The sequence below is a fragment of the Eutrema salsugineum genome, unplaced genomic scaffold (assembly GCF_000478725.1).
Source record: "Eutrema salsugineum unplaced genomic scaffold, Eutsalg1_0 scaffold_4, whole genome shotgun sequence".
Lineage (NCBI taxonomy): Eukaryota > Viridiplantae > Streptophyta > Magnoliopsida > Brassicales > Brassicaceae > Eutrema > Eutrema salsugineum.
The window spans coordinates 10,972,354-10,990,667 of record NW_006256686.1 but is presented as its reverse complement, the minus strand read 5'-3'; the positions used below and the strand labels follow the sequence as shown (position 1 = coordinate 10,990,667).

Genomic DNA, 18,314 nt, shown 5'->3' with positions numbered 1-18,314 from the left:
ACCATACCCTTAACGCAAACTCTTTTGTTCGAACCTCATGCATTCTCTCTTTAGTTTTTATCGGCAGATATGTGCAAAAACGCCGGAGAGGGAGGATCAACACAGTTTTCAGTCACTCGGAAGAAGGACTGAATAGGATTGGGAAAGAAGCGTATCAAGCTTAATGGTGCCTAAGGAAGCTCACTCCTAATGGTAAATTTCGTGCTCACTAAGACCTCTAAATCTAAAGGTGTTTCCCCTTACAAAAAAAAAGAGCATAAACTGAATAGAATGAAAGGAAAGAAAACAAAAGCCTCAAGAGTCTTAGAGGGTCGAAATTATTGGAAGCAAAAGGTTACAAGTATTCATCTATAGAGTTATGGTTTTTACAACCTAGAAAAGAATCTAAGTCTGAGGGAAATATGAGGGAGAACCTGAAAAAGGAGACCAAAGATTTTATGGCAAGAAGAAAGTGACTAGAAACTGTGAACATCAACATCTTATCATCTCTTGTTGTTTTGCATAATATCCTGCTTCTTCAGAAAAACCCTAAATACATCAAACCTCACCCATAAAAAGCCTTTTGAATACATAGCCTTGAATGCTTTGTTTATTACTTTTTGATGAGAACCACTGGAACTTCTAATGAATGTTAAGAGCTAGTTGACTGGAAGTCATGTCTAAGCGTGTAGATTTTCGTATGATGGATCAAAAGACTAGTTGTGCTTGTGTTTTGGTGAGAATTTTCTAGGCTACACTCGATTAGAGCATGATGATTGATTTAGTCTAGAAGTATGGTCACTGAGATTTTGTTAGTTCCTGCGAGTTTCAAACCTCTTTTCTAGGATTACATCTTTGTTTTGTTTGAGGACAAACAAAGGTCTAAGTATGTGGGAGTTGATAACACCGGATATTTACTATTTTTATGGATCACTTCAATGTCTTATGTAGGTGTTTTCAATGTTTTATAAGTGATTTCCATGTTTTGGAGTTTTAAAAGATTTTTCAGGAACTTGGACTTTTGGAGTGCATTTTAGAGCAAAAATAGATTTTTGGATAAATTCAGGCCGTCAGAAGTTTGGCAACCAAAGAAGACTTTCTCACCGTCTGATCATCTTCAAATTTGGAGAAATTATAGAGAAGACAACCATATTTCCAATGCACTTAGAATCAATGCAATTCAATGGTTAGATCTCCGGATATCATCAATGCACTGAAGGTCAATCAACACAGTCCGGAAAGGTGAAGTAGTTCTCACCCACGGCCAAGATATCCTACACTGCGGCTCAGCCACTCTCACCCGTGGTGGACCTAATTCCGACCCTCAGAAGCTCAGCCAAGGCCCAAGTCACTTCCTAGACTCATTTTACAAACCCTAGACGCCTAGAGGAAGAGAAACACTATAAATACATTGTCTTTAGATCTTTTGTAACCAAGCCTCTTTCATGCATTAGTTTTAGGTGTTAATTTTATGAATTTGTAGAAGGCTTTTCTCGCCATACTTGTCTTCAATAAGAAAAGCTTTTCTTCATCTTCTTTTTTTTTTTACTTTACTGCTTTTGTTTTAAAACCAATGATGATGTCAAGCTCATCTATGTCTCAGTAGTTACCTTGTTGGATAAAGGGGCCATCAAAAGGGACCCCATGATTGATGACATCTAGGTTTTTAGGTTAAAGGATTTTTATTTTTATATGACTCTCCCATTCATCCCCTTCTTAATGTTGTATGCTGGAGTAGCTAAACAGTATCTGATCTAAGGTTGAATCAGAGCCACGAGAGTGATGTATCAGATTGCCTGAACTGGATCTTATGGATGTGGCTGTCTTATGAGACGAAAGCTACCTACAGAGCGGATGTGAGCCAAAATGAATTTAATTATTAATGCATGATCTCTCACACGACAAGAGACGAAAGCTACTTGTCGAGTTGGAGTGATAAGATGATTAGGGTGACGAGAGTTGGCTAATCTTATAAGTGTTTATTCTAGTTCCAAAGTCAGAGAAAATCCTTATCTAGTTCCTTATGTCATAGATCATGAACCCTAGAGATAAACCCTAAGCCCAGCATTGTTTTTCTATTTTTTTTAAACTGACTTCTTTTCAAGCTTTTATTTTCTTCTTAGTTTATTAGGATTAGTGACAACCAAAACTCTATTTAATCTGATTAGGTCTATGATTGTTCTTAGTATCAGTTAGGAGTCCTCAACACACAAATCCCTGTGGATTTTATCCCTAAAAACTAATGCGTTTGTTGTGTACTTGCAGCTTTGTTTAGGGTAAAACTTGTAGTTGCCCACTGCACTCACATCACCCATGTGGTAATAACTTCAGCCAGCGCGAAGCTTTATCCGCAAGAGAGAACAAGAAAAGCTTGCATTTCAGAAAGTCACTTCGTATCCCATTCGAACCAGTTGTGCTGCAAATTTCTTCAAAATTCTCGATGTGGTCCATCGAAATTTCAGCAGGGAGCCCATGGAAGAGGTGATGCTTCACAAATGAGATCATCTGAGGTTTTATCTCAAAGTCTTGCCTCTGAATTGCAGGACGGACAATCACAGCTCTGTTTTCATAAAAAAACATGCAGATTATCCTTGTCTCCAATGGCTGGTTGCGGCTGTTTGATAACACCTGATTTTGACCATATTTATGGATCACTTTCAATATCTTATGCAGGTGTTTTCAATCACTTTTGAAGGTTTTATAAGTTTTTTCTATGTTTTGGAGTTTTAAAAGACTTTTCAGGTTACTTAGGCAAAAACAATGCAAATTGGAGAAAAATCCACTTTTGGCCAATTTTGAACCGTCAGAAGTTTCACATCCGATGAAGACTTTCTCACCGTCCGATCAAGTTTGGACACCAGATAGAGGACACAACCAGCTTTCCAATGCAAGTGGAATCAAAGCAATCTAACGGTTGAATCATAAGTTATTTCCAATGGTAAGACATGTTCTGCAGTCTCGTGAATGAAGCTAGAGGAAGAATGAAGTTTGGAGATCATAGACCAACCACCGCGGTCCAGGAGCTCGTGACCGCGGTGAACATCATCCTGGCCACAACTGAGAGCCTTCATCCACGGTGGACAAGCATTTACCAGACTTGGAGAAGCCCAACTCTGCGACAACCCCATAAACGGCCCAATGGCCTGTTTTCAAGCCCAACTCATTGTCTCTTCACAAGAAGCCCTAAGGACGACCAGAAACACTTATAGACCAATAAATATGTATTTTAGAGACCTAATTTCGTGTGTGCTCCTTTTCCCTTGATAGGGAGGCACCAAACTTTTGTTTCTTAGGTTTAGATTAGGGAGATAGAGATTCTTCTCTTGAATCTTTACTGTTTCTTTTCATCTATCTATTCAGTTTATGCAATCTCTTTTTCTTTACTGTTTTTCTATTTCAAAACAAATGATGATGTTGTCAAGCTCAGCCATGTCTGAGTAGTCACCTTGCTGGGTGAAGAGGGCCATCGAAAGGGACCCCATGACCGATGACATCTAGGTTTTTTAGGTTAAAGGATTTCGATTTTTAACATGATTCTCCCATTCATCCAAATCTCAAAGCGGTAACGCTGGAGTAGCTAACCAGTGTCCGATCCTAGGTTTAATCCGAGCCACGAGAGTGTTGTATCTGGGTTGCCTGAACTGGATCTTATGGACGTCCCCGTCATAGGAGACGAAAGCTACATATGGAGGATACGTAAGCAGAGATTGATTCCGAGCTACAAAGCATGATCTTGTTCTGGCATGAGAGTGAGAGTTAATTGCCATGAATAAGTGATTAGATGATTAGGGTGACGAGAGTTAGCTAATCTTACATGTGTATATCCTAGTTTCAGAATCATAGAAAATCCTTACCTAGATTCCTTGTGTCATAGATCATGAACCCTAGAGATGAACCCTAATTCCCAGCACGTTTTTCATCTTTGTTTTGATCTATTTTTATTTCTTGTTTAGCTTAGAAATCGTGACAAACAACCCCACTAAAACCCCAACTGGTCTTTGAGTTCGATTACTAATCCAGTTTGAAGTTTCTGCAGGAAAAGACAACTCTCCCTGTGGATCGACACCCTAAGTACTACAACGCACGACTGTGCACTTGCAGACACTAGGGTTTATAAATTTAAAACTATTTTGCGACAGCAACCCTAGCTCGCATCACTGTTCCCTGTCTTGCTGAGATTTTTGCAGCTGTTCCAACTGCTGTCGGAGCTGCTGCAGTTCAGCAGCCATTTCATCTTTGCCTTGGTCGTCCATGTTGGCTATGGTAGGCTTTTGACGTCTGTTTGCTCGCTCTACTCTTGCAAGCTCTGCGTTTGATAAGGTGACTAGATCCTCGGTGCAGTTTTTTCTTGTGGATCTCTTTCTCATACACCTGAAACACACGCAATAGAGAAAATATAGCAAGTTAGTAAAATATTAGACGGAATTTCAAGCCAAGAATCAAAGGTAACAAATTGGTCCCCGTCGCAACGGCGCCAAAAATTGATTCACTGGATATGATCTCCTATTTTCTACTGCAATAGAACAGCTTGTAATTGTAATATAAATGACTCGAATTCCAGAGGACCAGTGTTACACTATGACTCTACGAAAACTGTAACAAAGCTAAAACAAAGGTGGCTTGTTTGGTTGTGACGTGACATGCAAGAAAATGTAATTAACGATTTAAATTTAATAAAACAAAACACTAGACTAAAGCAATTCGCAGAAATTTCGGAGATAGCAATCAAATGACTATTCATGACACGGCTTAAATGCAAATCTCGAACTCAAACACAAATTCATATTGACCCATTGTCGTCGAACCAATAACTTCATGTAACAACCTAAATTATAAAATGTCGTTTAAACCTAAAAATCGCAGACAAGCATTAACAAGTAGGTTTGATCTGTTCATGATCCGCCTTAGCATCAACTGTCATTGACCAAGGACGACTCACTCGCCTAAGTCTTTTCTAGCAACCTATTACACTTTTGATGAATAGATTTACCTAGGATCGCAGATTGAGTGATCAATTCAACCTAAGAACTAAGATTAACAATGGTGAAGACAATCGATATTAAGTCGTCATATTTGCATTTAATTCTCTAACTCCTGAAAATTCCTTAAAAACCCTTAATCTAGCTAAAAGACTACTCAGACATGGCAAAAAGAAAAACAACAGGAGATGAAATGGAGTTCATGAATAAAACTTAGGAATAACAAAGGGTTCAGAATTCTTTTCAAGTCTAGCAGAAATTCTTCTCTCAAATCTTACAAGCAAAAACTCCAAAAGATTTAGAAACTATAAAAATAAAGCGTAAAACAACGTGTCATTGTTTCTGAGGCGGCTCCCTCTTTTTATTCTCTTCCTTGTGCGTCTTAGAACTAGGTAAAATCTATTTTCTTATTTTTTTCTGGAGGTTGGAGCAGGTGCTCTGCGAAAGGGTTCTGTCAGGAGCAAGTGCTCTGAAACCAGAAGTGGTACTTCTGCGTGTGAATTGGGCTCTTTTGGTCAGCTTCAACTCCTTTTTGATCCCAGAGCTCCAGCTGCTACAAACCTCGCCTAAAGCCTCATAGTTACCTGAAACGGCCTGAAAAGACTCCAAAGACTCTAAAAAGATCAGCAAATACAGGTTGAATGAATCAAAATCGCCACTTATCAACTGACTCGGAAATCTCAGGCGCGTTAGATGCCAGGGATATGAACTCCTTGCAATACTCACGCACAGAGCCCTCTTGTCTCAATGTTAGTAGCCTCTCGCTGGTGTCGTGTGGTGGAGAACTGCTCCAGAACTCGTTGTTTCATTTGCTCCCAGCTCAAAATGGGATTCCGATTTCGCTCCCATCGATACCACAGCAGTGCCTCGCCCATAAAACACATCTTCACCACCTTCATCTTCTCATCCTCGGTGAAGTGGCTGAGTTTGAAGTATTGATCCACTCGCAGTACCCAGCTCTCCGCGTCTTCGCCATCAAACAGGGGAACCTCCATCTTGATCTGCTCCTCTATATGGGTCTGCTCTGAGAAATACGTGATCCCTTTACCTGATCCTCCCATGTCGAGGTCTTTGATCGCGGATGCTGCGATCCCGATCATGTCAGAACCTGATGACGCTTCCACATGACGATGCTTGGCCTCATCCTCTTCAAGCCAGCAGTAGCCAGCATTGGCCCATCTTCTCCAACATGCTGAGTTGCATTTGCATCTCATTCATTCCCCTACTCTGTTGCTTGATCTCGTCGACACTCCTCTCCAAGGCGGTGATTCTTATCTCCCTCTATTTATAGATTCTTGAGGGCCTTCTCAGCATCAGTTCACTTTGGAGGCATTTTGGATTCCCAGAAAGGTGAGCTCTAATACCAAGTTAGTTATGATTTCCTTGTATAACCAAGATATTATTTTATTATGAATAGATCAAAGTTGATACAACAATCTGAGAGAACATTAATGGAGTCTCTCACCTCCCCAACACTTGATCAATCTTCTTGATATTTTACTTTAGGAAAATTACAAGCTTAAATACTAATACTATAGGTCTCTTAACACATCACTGCCCCCTCATGTGGTTTGTTGCAACGGATAAGATTCCCCTTAACTGGTGGTTATTCCTTAATTATAGAATCAATCCCTTTGGTGAATGCCACAATCTCACGACCTGAGGTATAACTTTTGCTTCCCAAATTACTCCTTACTCACCTGGGTCTTCTTTCTCCTTGTGGACTCAAACAATCTCGGTGGCCTTTGGGCCTCATAGCTAACAAACAATCTCTCTTCTAATTTAATACAATATATTTATGTATTTAATTGTGCTTTGTTTTTCAGATTTTGATTTATACGGACAACTGCATAAGATATTGTCATCTAAGTACATGACAACAGAGTTATAAATATATACTGACAAATATAGCGCAATAATCCTTGAGTAATTTACATTATATTTTAACTCTTTCTTTTAGGCTTTTAAGCTGATTACTGTAAAAACAAAAAAAAGTAGGGATATTATAGGATCACAAGTAGTTTCCTATACCTGATGATAATATTATCATCGAAGAGGTTGATAACATCAAAACCAGCATTCTAGCAATGGGAAGTTAGGATAACCTTAAAATATTTGCTTTTGCCAATATACGCTTAATTCGATAGAAGAGCTTGACTAGTGCTTCGAAAATAAAAGACAAACATTTATCTATGGTTTTGGGAGTTTGTGTGACACATTTATTGTGGTAGCATGGCCAATCGCTAGTTAGTTCTTACGGAAAAGCGCGATTGGATGCACAGGAGATTTAGATTATGAAAGGTTTGTCTCAGTTGATCTCTACGGGAAGGCGAGGATCGGATGTTAAAGTGGTTATTGATTTGTGTGATGAGCGAAAGGAGCTCTTGATTAGTGTATTTTGTGGTGTTGAATATTGAGTAGAAATAGTATTAATGTGGAGATGCTATGGAAAATGGTTGAGTTATTATCTAATGATTGTTTGAGCTTGTTTTAAGTGTAGACTTTTATATATAGTTTTCTCTCGTAATTGTCTAATGGTGAATTGTGGGCTTCTCTAAAGCTCATTTAATCCTTATTACTTACCTTTCTTTTTTTTTTTATTGTTTTTCAGGTTGGGTTGATCAGCAAAGTTTATATTATTATTGTTATCTGACTGTTTTTTTTTTTTTCAGATTTGTGTACTCACCAAAAGAATAAACCAAGTGGCTAACCAAAAGAGATTAGTCCGTCAATCTAAGTATGAGGTCTCTGGTTATCTTCAGATACCCGAAACTTAAGTGTTACAAATTGACTAATTGTAGATACTATACTTGAAATCTAAAACATACAAAATGCCATAAGCCAATAGATTTGGTCGATTCTTAGATAGAATTCAACTGATGCTGCTAAAAAAAAATAATATTTTCTTTGTTTTAATATAAATTTTTTTTTAAAATTGATTTTTTTTGTTTTAAAATATAAGATGCTTTCGGTTTGCAAATGTTCTAAAAAAGCTACTTTATTTTTATTTTTATAGCTAATTCATTAAATGAATAGAATATATTAAAAATTCATAAAACGTAAAATAGAAAATTAAATTATTTTTTAATATGTATGAAAAAGCTTTAAATGAATTATTTTTTGAAACGAAAGAAGTAATAACAGTCCAACAGATTTTTGACATTTTTGACGGCAAAGGCTTTGATCAACGTTCTGATTTGCCATGTGCCAAAATCCGCCACGTGTTAAACCCATTTGTTCAACAGTTTCTCTCGTTAAAAGACAACAAAGTGGTATCGATGGCCACGAATAAAACGCAAACTTGCACGCAAGCTCTTCCTCGTCCTTCTTCTCGCAGATTTCGGAAACTTCAGTAAGATTAGATATCGTCAAAATCCAGAGAAGCAAGTCGGAAAAGGAAAATGTCAGTGGTTTTAGTCTCTTCTGCTTCAGCGACACTAACGAAATCCAAATCCATAAAGATTCCCTTTTTATCTCCCACCACCAACTCCACGAAATTCCCCTTCAGGGTCTCGATTTATCCTCAAAGACCGAAACTTCTCGACAACCCTCTTCGCGTGGCGGCGCCGCCTTCTACGCCTACTTCAGATCCGGCGGAGGAGAGGCGGTTCGAAGAAGATATCGGCGGAGAGAAGGAAGAGGAAGGGTCTGAGTTTAAGTGGAGAGATCACTGGTACCCGGTTTCTCTGGTTGAAGATTTGGATCCGAATGTACCGACCCGGTTCCAGCTTCTGGGTCGAGACCTCGTCCTCTGGTTTGATCGGAATGATCAGAAATGGGCCGCCTTTGATGACCTCTGCCCTCATCGGCTCGCTCCTCTATCTGTAATCTCTCTCTCTCTTTATCTCTCTGTCTCTCTCTTGGAACAAACAGTTTAATTAGGTATTGGATTAGAAGAATAAATTAATGGAGATATGATTGTTTAATTGTTACTATGTAATAATATATCTATTTTAAAGTGTATTTCACTATTAAGTCAGCTTCAACAAGTTTAGAATTTAAATATTAGGATCAGAATCAGAACTGTTATGTGCAAAAAGAAGTCAACTTTCTGGCAAAGTTCCTAAGTCTTGAGCTTTGAATCAGTTTCTGGACTTTTGTGTAGCAAACGTAGAGATACATGTGTTGTGTATGTGTTGATGTATTGTGGGTCTTGTAGGAAGGAAGATTGGATGAGAATGGACACTTGCAATGTTCGTATCATGGATGGTCCTTCTCAGGGTGTGGATCTTGCACTAGGATTCCACAGGCTTCTACTTCAGGACCTGAAGCTCGCGCGGTTAAATCCCCTAGAGCTTGCGCTATTAAGTTCCCAACAATGGTGTCTCAAGGTCTTCTCTTTGTGTGGCCTGATGAAAATGGCTGGGACAGAGCCAATTCAATTGACCCTCCTAGGTAACGAGTGAACTGATTATCTTCTTGTTGTTTAATGCGCAGACTTTAATAAAGCTTTGATCTTCAACAATTTAGGTTACCGGATGATTTTGACAAACCAGAATTTTCAACAGTGACAATTCAAAGAGATCTTTTCTATGGATATGATACTCTCATGGAAAACGTATCTGATCCTTCACATATCGATTTTGCTCATCATAAGGTGTTTTTCTCTCTCTCTCAAAGCTCCCAATGTATTTGCATTTTTTGCCAAGGAAAAGTATCCTCAGGCAAAGATTTGGTGTTGTAAAACAGGTTACAGGAAGAAGAGACAGAGCAAAACCATTGCCGTTTAAGGTGGAGTCAAGTGGGCCTTGGGGTTTCCAAGGTGCAAATGACGACAATCCAAGGATCACTGCGAAATTCGTTGCTCCTTGCTATTCTCTGAACAAGTGAGTCTTGAGTTTCCCAACACAAATGGTTAGCATAAAGTTTCATACTGTAATGGGGATTCTATATGTTTGTGTGTACAGAATTGAGATAGATGCAAAGTTACCTATCTTTGGTAATCAAAAATGGGTTATTTGGATTTGCTCATTCAATATACCAATGGCTCCGGGAAAGACCCGTTCCATCGTTTGCAGCGCTCGTAACTTCTTCCAGTTCTCTGTACCAGGACCCGCTTGGTGGCAGGTAAAAAAACAAACTTTGAATTCCATCTCCAATCCGATTTGTCTTCATAACTCTTCTAATGCTGTTCTGTTATAGGTTGTACCGAGATGGTATGAACACTGGACCTCAAACTTAGTCTATGACGGTGACATGATCGTACTTCAGGGACAAGAGAAAGTGTTCCTCTCTAAATCAATGGATTCACCGGATTATGATGTGAACAAAGAGTACACAAAGCTCACATTCACTCCAACACAAGCAGACCGGTTCGTTCTTGCGTTCAGGAACTGGCTCAGACGGCATGGGAAGAGTCAGCCTGATTGGTTTGGCTCCACTGCAGCTAACCAACCTCTTCCTTCCACTGTCTTAACCAAGCGCGAGGTGAGTCATCGACCCTTCTTTTGCAACATCATTGATCTCTATATATACAAACTCATCTATGTTTTGAACAAAAACAGATGCTGGATAGATTTGAGCAGCATACACAAGTGTGTTCCTCATGCAAAGGAGCATACAAAGGTTTCCAAACCCTCAAGAAGTTTCTTGTTGGCACGACGGTTTTCTTCGCCGCCACAGCCGGTGTTCCTTCGGATGTTCAGATTCGGTTGGTTCTGGCTGGTTTAGCACTGATCTCAGCTGCTTCTGCTTATGCTTTACATGAAAAAGAGAATAACTTTGTGTTCAGAGATTACGTTCACTCTGAAATTGAATAGATAGATATGTTGTATATGTACACAATCATCTTACAACCTTGTAAATCAAAATCAGAGAAATTGATAGCAATTTTACAGTATTCGTAACTCTCCAATAGCTAACATCTAATTGTGGTTGCAAGAAAAATGACTATATTTGTTGGGGGTAAAAAGTAAAATTAAAGAAAGCTTATGGAAGAAAACCAAACGACCAAAAATTTAGGGGGCCAAATTCGAAACATCAGAAAGACATTCGTTCTTCACCGATAAGAAGATAACACTAAAACTGCTCTCTTATCTCTCTTCTCTGAACTGAATCATTCGCAATGGCTTCTTCTACAGCTTTGTCCCTTTCATGGAGCTCCTCTCTTTCTTCGCCGCACAGTTTCAATGGCGCCGCTAATGAAACCCTAAAAGTATCTCAGCGAAGGTCCACTTTGGAGGTTGTTGCTCAGAAGAAAACGAAGAAACTCCGAAAGGTAAAGTCTTTTCTGGTGATTACATTTCATTGGTTTCCTTCAAAAAATCCGATTAGAGTTTAGTTTCTCTTTGATTATGAGCGGAGAATTTTGATGGAGATGAAATAGAACTTGAAGAAGCTTAATATATGGGTTTAGTGCAAAAACACCGTCTTTGTTCTTCATGTATCAGTTTAGGTGGTAAGAAATATTCAAAACTGATCCTAGTTCCAATTTATCATGACGCATTTGTATTGTTTATGTTTCATTTCGAGACAGTGTAAGAAATTGGAATGCGATAAAAGTGCGATTTGAATTTCAAAGTTGAAACCTTTGTTACTGGAGTTTAGCTCCAAGATAATAACGAAGGATTGGTTGATTCCTTGTGTGTTTATTTGATTTCTGGTCGGAAGTTTTGTAATGGAGTAAATATTGTTTGTTTTTTTAAGGTAATCTTGAAAGAGGATGTGTCCAACTTGGGTAAGCAAGGGCAATTACTGGACGTGAAAGCCGGTTTTTTCAGAAACTTCCTGTTGCCTACGGGAAAGGCTCAGCTCATGACTCCGATTCTGCTCAAGTAAATTCATGAATCCTAAAGTCACCTCAACATCTATTCGCATAGCAAAAGCTCTTACATTTGTTTTCTAAAGCCTTGTCTTTCGAAAGCTATTTGTTATACTGTTATGAGATCAACAAGAAATGTTTCATTTTGTAAATTAAACGTTTTTTTTGTTGTCTTTTCCAGGGAAATGAAGATGGAAGATGAACGGATAGAGGCAGAAAAGCAAAGGGTAACCTTAGATGAATGAATTGATTGTTTCATTTTGCTCGTCGTGTAAAGTTTTGGTGTTTGAGTGATCACCAAAATCTCTCTTACTTGGTTATAGAGTTTCACCTGAGAATTTTGTATGTTGTTTTTTCTTTTGCGTGAAACCACTTTTCAGGTGAAAGAAGAGGCGCAACAACTGGCGATGATATTTGAAACCGTTGGGGCTTTCAAGGTTAAACGCAAGGGTGGTAAAGGCAAACAAATATTTGGATCGTAAGTCGTCTTTAGCCAAATCCAGATTCTAAATGATCCTGGGAAACATGTCTAGCCTCTACTTAACTTTAATCTTCCATGCAGTGTCACAGCACAAGACCTCGTCGACATCATCAAGGCGCAGCTCCAAAGGTAACATAACACAGAACAATTTGACTAATTCCACATAACATGCACTTTAGTTGGATCAGTATGCATTTGGTTTTCAAGTGTTCTTTAAAGAACCTAATGTGGTTTTCTCTCCTTCTCTGCGTCTTGGTTTTGCAGGGACATAGACAAACGCCTTGTCTCTCTCCCGGAAATCCGTGAAACCGGAGAATACATAGCCGAGCTCAAACTTCACCCTGATGTCATTGCTCGAGTTAAGCTCAACGTTTTCGCCAACTAACCCTTCAGATAGTCAAGAATCAAGATTACTACTACATCCCAAGGTATTTCTCGGCTCTCCATGATCTTATGGCTTATTCCTTTTAAGAGATGGTAGTTTCGTCTCAATTCACACTGAAATAGGTAGTTAAACCCATATTCTGAACTCTAATCGCATTGAAAAAGGTAGTTAACCGATATTTTAAACATTGGTTGAGAATATTGGCCGTCGAATGAAGGTTTAGCCGTAAACGCAGATGCTAATGGACCATTGCACTGTGTTTGGTGTTTTGAGGTTTGCAGGAAACATAGAGAAAGGGAAAAGAGAGTGGCTGAGAATTAAAGTTTGTGAATTTTTTTTCTTGTAGATCTTTGATGCATTTGTATTTTTGCTATTTTTTTGAAAGTTATCTTGGAACCTGGAAATACTAAAAGAATGTAATATTTTCCTCAAAGTTATTATATTTCTATTGAAGTGGAAAGAGACGCTTAAATTAAACACTAACAAGCTGTAAAAGGTTAACAAATAACCAGATATCTGTAATGAAACGTATGTCGCCGTCTCTTATTCCGACAAGATTTACTATTTTTAGATGAATTGGTTTTAAAACAAAAACAAAACCCAGATGTATTTCGTTTCACTCCAATTCTGTTACGCAATCTTATTGTTTAAAACAGTTATTATAGGTTTTTAATTCGATTTTATAACCATTTTGTCTCGTTTCTATCATCCTCTGTTCTTGTCAAGAAAGTTTGGTGTCACAATGGAGTTGGGAGATGATAGGAACCTATACCTGAGAGATACATGGAGAGAAGTGAACAGAATCTGTGGCGTCGTGCCCATAAACCCGAGCTCGAGCGGGATATGGCCATCCCCGAAGCTTCCAGATCCCAACGAGAACATCGAGTTCTGGAATTACATGTTCCCACATGTTCAGATTATTTTCCTCATCGTCTCCATCCTCTGGCAATTCTTCCATTTCTTCCTCAAACGTCTTGGCATGATTCCTTTCACTTCCCATATGCTTGTAAGTGAATCTTCAAATGTTCTTTCCCTGATTCAAACTCGATCTTGAAAAGTTTGTGTCTTTGGTTTGAAAAACACAGAAAGTTTTCATCTTTTTTTTGTGGGGTTTTCGGGGTTTCTTCGTTTAACTCTGTTTTTGATTCAAACTCGATTCAAGTTTGTATCTTTGGTTTGGAAAACACAGAAAGTTTCATCTTTTAGTTTCTGGGTTTTTCGGGTTTTCTTCGTTTAACTCTGTTTGTGATTCAAACTCGATTCAAGTTTGTATCTTTGGTTTGGAAACACAGAAAGTTTCATCTTTTGTTTGTGAGTTTTTTGGGTGTAACTCTGTTTTTTGTTTTGCAGACTGGTATTCTTCTAAGCAAGTCGTTTCTGAAGGAGAATACACCCGGGAGACATTTCTTTTCCACGGAAGACTATAAAGAGACTCTGTTTGGTCTTGTCGGTGCATGTTCATACATGATGTTCTGGTTCTTGATGGGAGTTAAAATGGACTTGAGTCTAATCCGCAACACAGGGAAGAAAGCCATCACCATTGGTCTCTCCTCAGTGTTACTCTCTATCACAGTTTGCTCATTGATCTTCTTCGTCGTCTTAAGAGATGTAGGAACCAAAAAGGGAGAACCGATTCTGAATTTCTTCGAAATCATCTTCATCTACTCGATCAATTGCCTTTCATCGTTTCCGGTGATTGGAAACCTTCTTTTCGAGCTCAGGCTACAGAACTCAGAGCTTGGTCGTCTCGCTATGTCTTCTGCAGTGATCAGTGACTTCAGCACCTCGATTCTCTCCGCGGTTCTCGTCTTCATGAAGGAACTCAGGGACGAGAAAACTCGTCTTGGATCCACCTTTATCGGAGATGTTTTCGTCGGAGACCGTCCTTTGAAGCGTGCAGCAGCAGTGGTGATCTTTGTTTGTTTCGCCATATACATTTTCAGGCCATTGATGTTCCTTGTCGTCAAAAGAACGCCTTCTGGTCGTCCCGTGAAGAAATTCTATATATACTCAATCGTCATTCTTGTCTTTGGATCTGCCATTCTTGCGGATTGGTGCAAGCAGTCTATTTTCATGGGACCGTTCATTTTAGGCCTAGCGGTTCCTCACGGTCCTCCTTTGGGCTCTGCGATAGTTCAGAAGCTCGAGCCTGCGTTTTTCGGTACATTCCTTCCTTTCTTCGTGGCTACATCCGCTGAAGAGCTAGATACTTCTATTTTACGGTCTTGGGTCGATTTCAAGAGTATCTTCATCCTCATATTCATATCTTTTCTTGTCAAATTCGCTCTCACCACTCTCCCTGCCTTATTATACGGTATGCCTGCAAATGACTGCCTTGCTCTGTCTCTTATCATGTCCTTCAAAGGCATTTTCGAGTTTGGAGCTTATGCGTTTGGGTTTCAAAGAGGGGTAAGTTCAATATTCATAAACATATGCATCTAACACATTTTGATACAAAACCGTGGCTAAGCGTATCGTTGTTTTTCCATATTCGTTTGCAGTCTATCCGGCCAGTGACCTTCACTATCTTATCTCTTTACATCTTGTTCAACTCTGCAATCATACCACCGATCTTGAGACGCATATACGATCCTTCAAGAATGTACGCAGGATACGAGAAGCGGAACATGCTTCACATGAAACCGAATTCTGAGTTAAGGATACTATCTTGTATCTACAGAACAGACGATATCCATCCCATGATCAATCTCCTTGAAGCTACTTGTCCCTCAAGAGAAAGTCCCGTAGCTACTTACGTCCTCCACTTGATGGAACTTGTGGGACGAGCCAATCCGGTTTTCATCTCACACCGTTTGCAAACCCGAAAAAGCGAGGACATGTCTTATAACTCGGAAAGCGTCATTGCCTCGTTTGATCAGTTCCACAAAGATTACTTCGGTTCTGTTTTCGTCAGTACTTACACGGCTTTATCAGTTCCCAAGATGATGCATGGAGACATCTGTATGCTTGCTCTTAACAACACGACGTCTCTCATCATCCTTCCTTTTCACCAGACTTGGTCCTCTGATGGATCAACCATTGTTTCAGACAGCAGGATGATCAGGAAACTGAACAAGAGTGTCATCGAGCTCTCTCCTTGTTCTGTCGGAATCTTTGTTTACCGGAGCAATAGTGGCCGGAGAACAATCCGAGAGACGGCTGCAAACTTCTCATCTTACCAAGTGTGTATGCTCTTCCTTGGAGGTAGAGACGATAGAGAAGCTTTAACACTAGCCAAGCGAATGGCCCGTGACTCAAGGATAAAGATCACCGTGGTTTCTCTGATATCTTCCGAGCAGAGAAACAAGCAAATAACCGATTGGGATCGAATGCTCGATTTAGAGCTACTCAGAGACGTGAAGAGCAATGTTCTTCATGGTGCCAACATAATCTTTAACGAGGAAGTAGTGAATGACGCGTCTCAGACATCAGAGTTTTTGAAATCGATTGCTAATGAATATGATCTGTTCATCGTTGGAAGAGAGAAAGGAAGGAAGAGTGTGTTCACGGAAGGGCTTGACGAATGGAGCGAGTTCGAGGAACTTGGAGTGGTTGGTGATCTCTTGACTTCACAAGATCTTAAATGCCAAGCTTCTGTGTTGGTGATTCAGCAGCAAAAGCAGATGATTTAGGGTTTTCAAATACTCAGGAAGATGATGCGAATTGATCAATTCAACGCCTGATTGCGCTTGTTTCTTGGGGGGAAAGAAACATCGGTCGATCAGATGGAAATGGCGACGAAAATGAACAGGGACTTCTGGAAGTTGCGACGGCACATATACAGAGTTTTGAAGCCCTTGTTGTTAGCAAAACCACTTCATGATACTGTTAGGAATTTATTAGAATAAAGAGTTTTCTTGAGATACAAGTAATGATTACAATGTTTTTGGATGTTGTATATACATATATAACCTTCTTTTATCGGTCAATAATTCGACAAATTTGTTTCCGAACTTAGGATGAAAAATATGTTTATTAGTGCTCTGTTCTTAAAACAAGAATTTCTAAGATCGAAAAATTCTTAGAAATAGACCTCTAAAAACCAATTCAAATGCTTAGCTATTACTTGATCTTATACATGAATTGAAAATTGTTAATTGAAAGTGAAAATACAATCGTTGATTTGGTATAATTGATATGACTTGGTTAGTTTGGAAATTACATCTTAGATTGAGAATTTTATTTGTTTTACTTGGTTTGGTTTACCATGGTTATTTTAAAACTTTGTGCACATGTTATTATTATAAGTTTGTGCACATGTTATTATTTAAAACCAATTGTTTTACTTGGTTTGGTTTACCATGGTTAATTTATTCAAGCAATCCGTGAATATGTGCATAGATAGTTACAATAAGAACTGAATATGTATATGCCAAGAATTATGTTAAACTTGATTTAAAAGTATTATATCAAATAAATTCTGAATTTTCTGTGGTATCTTGTATTTATGTTAAAAGAAAATACTATTTTGTTATTTGATTTAAATCATTATCTTTTGTTCACATAATTTGATATATTCTTATGATTAGATTATATTTATGTGTCATTACCTCTTAAATGATTTTAAGATCGAGTACTTGACCGAAAAGATCCACAAGAAATTTAGATTAATCTAAAGAAAATGTATAATCATTAGAATATGATATTACACTCATTATGATTAGTTGAATCTAAAATTACATGACTTGAAGTTTCTAAGTGAGTTTGACTCAGTTATGTTCAGATATTATGTGAGGATAATATTGTTGATGCAGAGATGTTAAAAGACATACTCTGCCATTTCAAGAATGAGATGTTATCCTAGAGACACAATACTCTACACTTTGAGAAGTGTTATAAACTTGTATATGTGTCTAAAAGAGGCTGAGCAACATAATGAGTTAGAAAGAGAAAAATCAGAATACACTTCTGATTTGAGATACTCCATTTCCTGAAGTAAATGTGACATCTTATATTGAGAAAGAAAAGACCACATGATTGATAAAGGCCGAATAAGTGGCTATGGAAGTGGTTGCAGATATTAATGTGGATATGGATGTTGATATGGTCAAGGTCAAGCTTGAGGCAAAAGAGATTCTTTTAAGAACTCAGATATTCACTAAAAGTGAGAAAATAAAGATGATAACATACAAGAGATATGTCTATCATATGATGATAAAATAAACTAGTGTGAGTACAAGATGAGATTGTATAAAATATTAAAAGCTCCAGAAGAGAATATATAATTGTCTATGGAAATGATTTGGAATAATTAATGAATTGTACTCCCCCAAGTCTCAAAAGATTAAGAGAATCTAAGATATACTACAAAACCCAAGTTGGGTATGTTATTGATCCTAGAGTGGATTCAATTCGAGATGGATGGACCTGAAGTGTCATCATCTCGAGGGGGAGAATTACAAAATCCCACAATTCATAGTAAGTGTAACATCCAGAAGATCATGTTCGATAAATCATGTGCAAAGAAAATCCAAAGGATTTTAAGATTTATCAAGTTGAGACAATGAGTGAAGAAAATGTTTAACATCTTCACAGGATTTTAAGATTTATCAAGTTGAGACAATGAGTGAAGAAAATGTTTAACATCTTCACATCATGAGTATTATCCAAGGCAGTAAAAGTAATTTAGAGAAACAACTTGTATTCTCTATTGAATTGTACTATGCTAGTATATGAGATATAAATGGGTCTAGTAAACAAGAAATTTACTGAAAATCTCACTGTTTTGCA

General features: G+C 38.3%; 3 protein-coding genes across 4 annotated transcripts; all 3 read left to right on the top strand.

Annotated features, from left to right (window-relative positions):
- Window positions 1–8,247: 8,247 nt before the first annotated feature.
- On the top strand, window positions 8,248–10,797 carry LOC18013719 (pheophorbide a oxygenase, chloroplastic). The gene is made up of 7 exons (XM_006419030.2): window positions 8,248–8,782; window positions 9,118–9,353; window positions 9,429–9,555; window positions 9,648–9,784; window positions 9,866–10,025; window positions 10,101–10,385; window positions 10,463–10,797. The coding sequence occupies exons 1-7, from the start codon at window positions 8,360–8,362 to the stop codon at window positions 10,715–10,717; spliced, it is 1,623 nt and encodes a 540-aa protein (XP_006419093.1). The 5' UTR covers window positions 8,248–8,359; the 3' UTR covers window positions 10,718–10,797.
- Window positions 10,798–10,918: 121 nt separating this feature from the next.
- LOC18013718 (50S ribosomal protein L9, chloroplastic) lies at window positions 10,919–13,056 on the top strand. Of its 2 annotated transcripts, none has more exons than XM_006419029.2 (7): window positions 10,919–11,175; window positions 11,604–11,731; window positions 11,900–11,945; window positions 12,099–12,196; window positions 12,281–12,328; window positions 12,464–12,627; window positions 12,866–13,056. In XM_006419029.2, exons 1-6 carry the CDS (start codon window positions 11,023–11,025, stop codon window positions 12,582–12,584), a joined length of 594 nt encoding a protein of 197 aa, XP_006419092.1. In that variant the 5' UTR covers window positions 10,919–11,022; the 3' UTR covers window positions 12,585–12,627; window positions 12,866–13,056. The 2 variants fall into 2 exon arrangements, with proteins under 2 accessions (XP_006419092.1, XP_006419091.1); XM_006419028.2 differs by having other exon boundaries at window positions 12,858–13,044.
- Window positions 13,057–13,326: 270 nt separating this feature from the next.
- LOC18013717 (cation/H(+) antiporter 4) lies at window positions 13,327–16,400 on the top strand. The gene is made up of 3 exons (XM_006419027.2): window positions 13,327–13,590; window positions 13,935–14,993; window positions 15,086–16,400. The coding sequence occupies exons 1-3, from the start codon at window positions 13,327–13,329 to the stop codon at window positions 16,214–16,216; spliced, it is 2,454 nt and encodes an 817-aa protein (XP_006419090.1). The 3' UTR covers window positions 16,217–16,400.
- The last annotated feature ends 1,914 nt before the right edge of the window (window positions 16,401–18,314 follow it).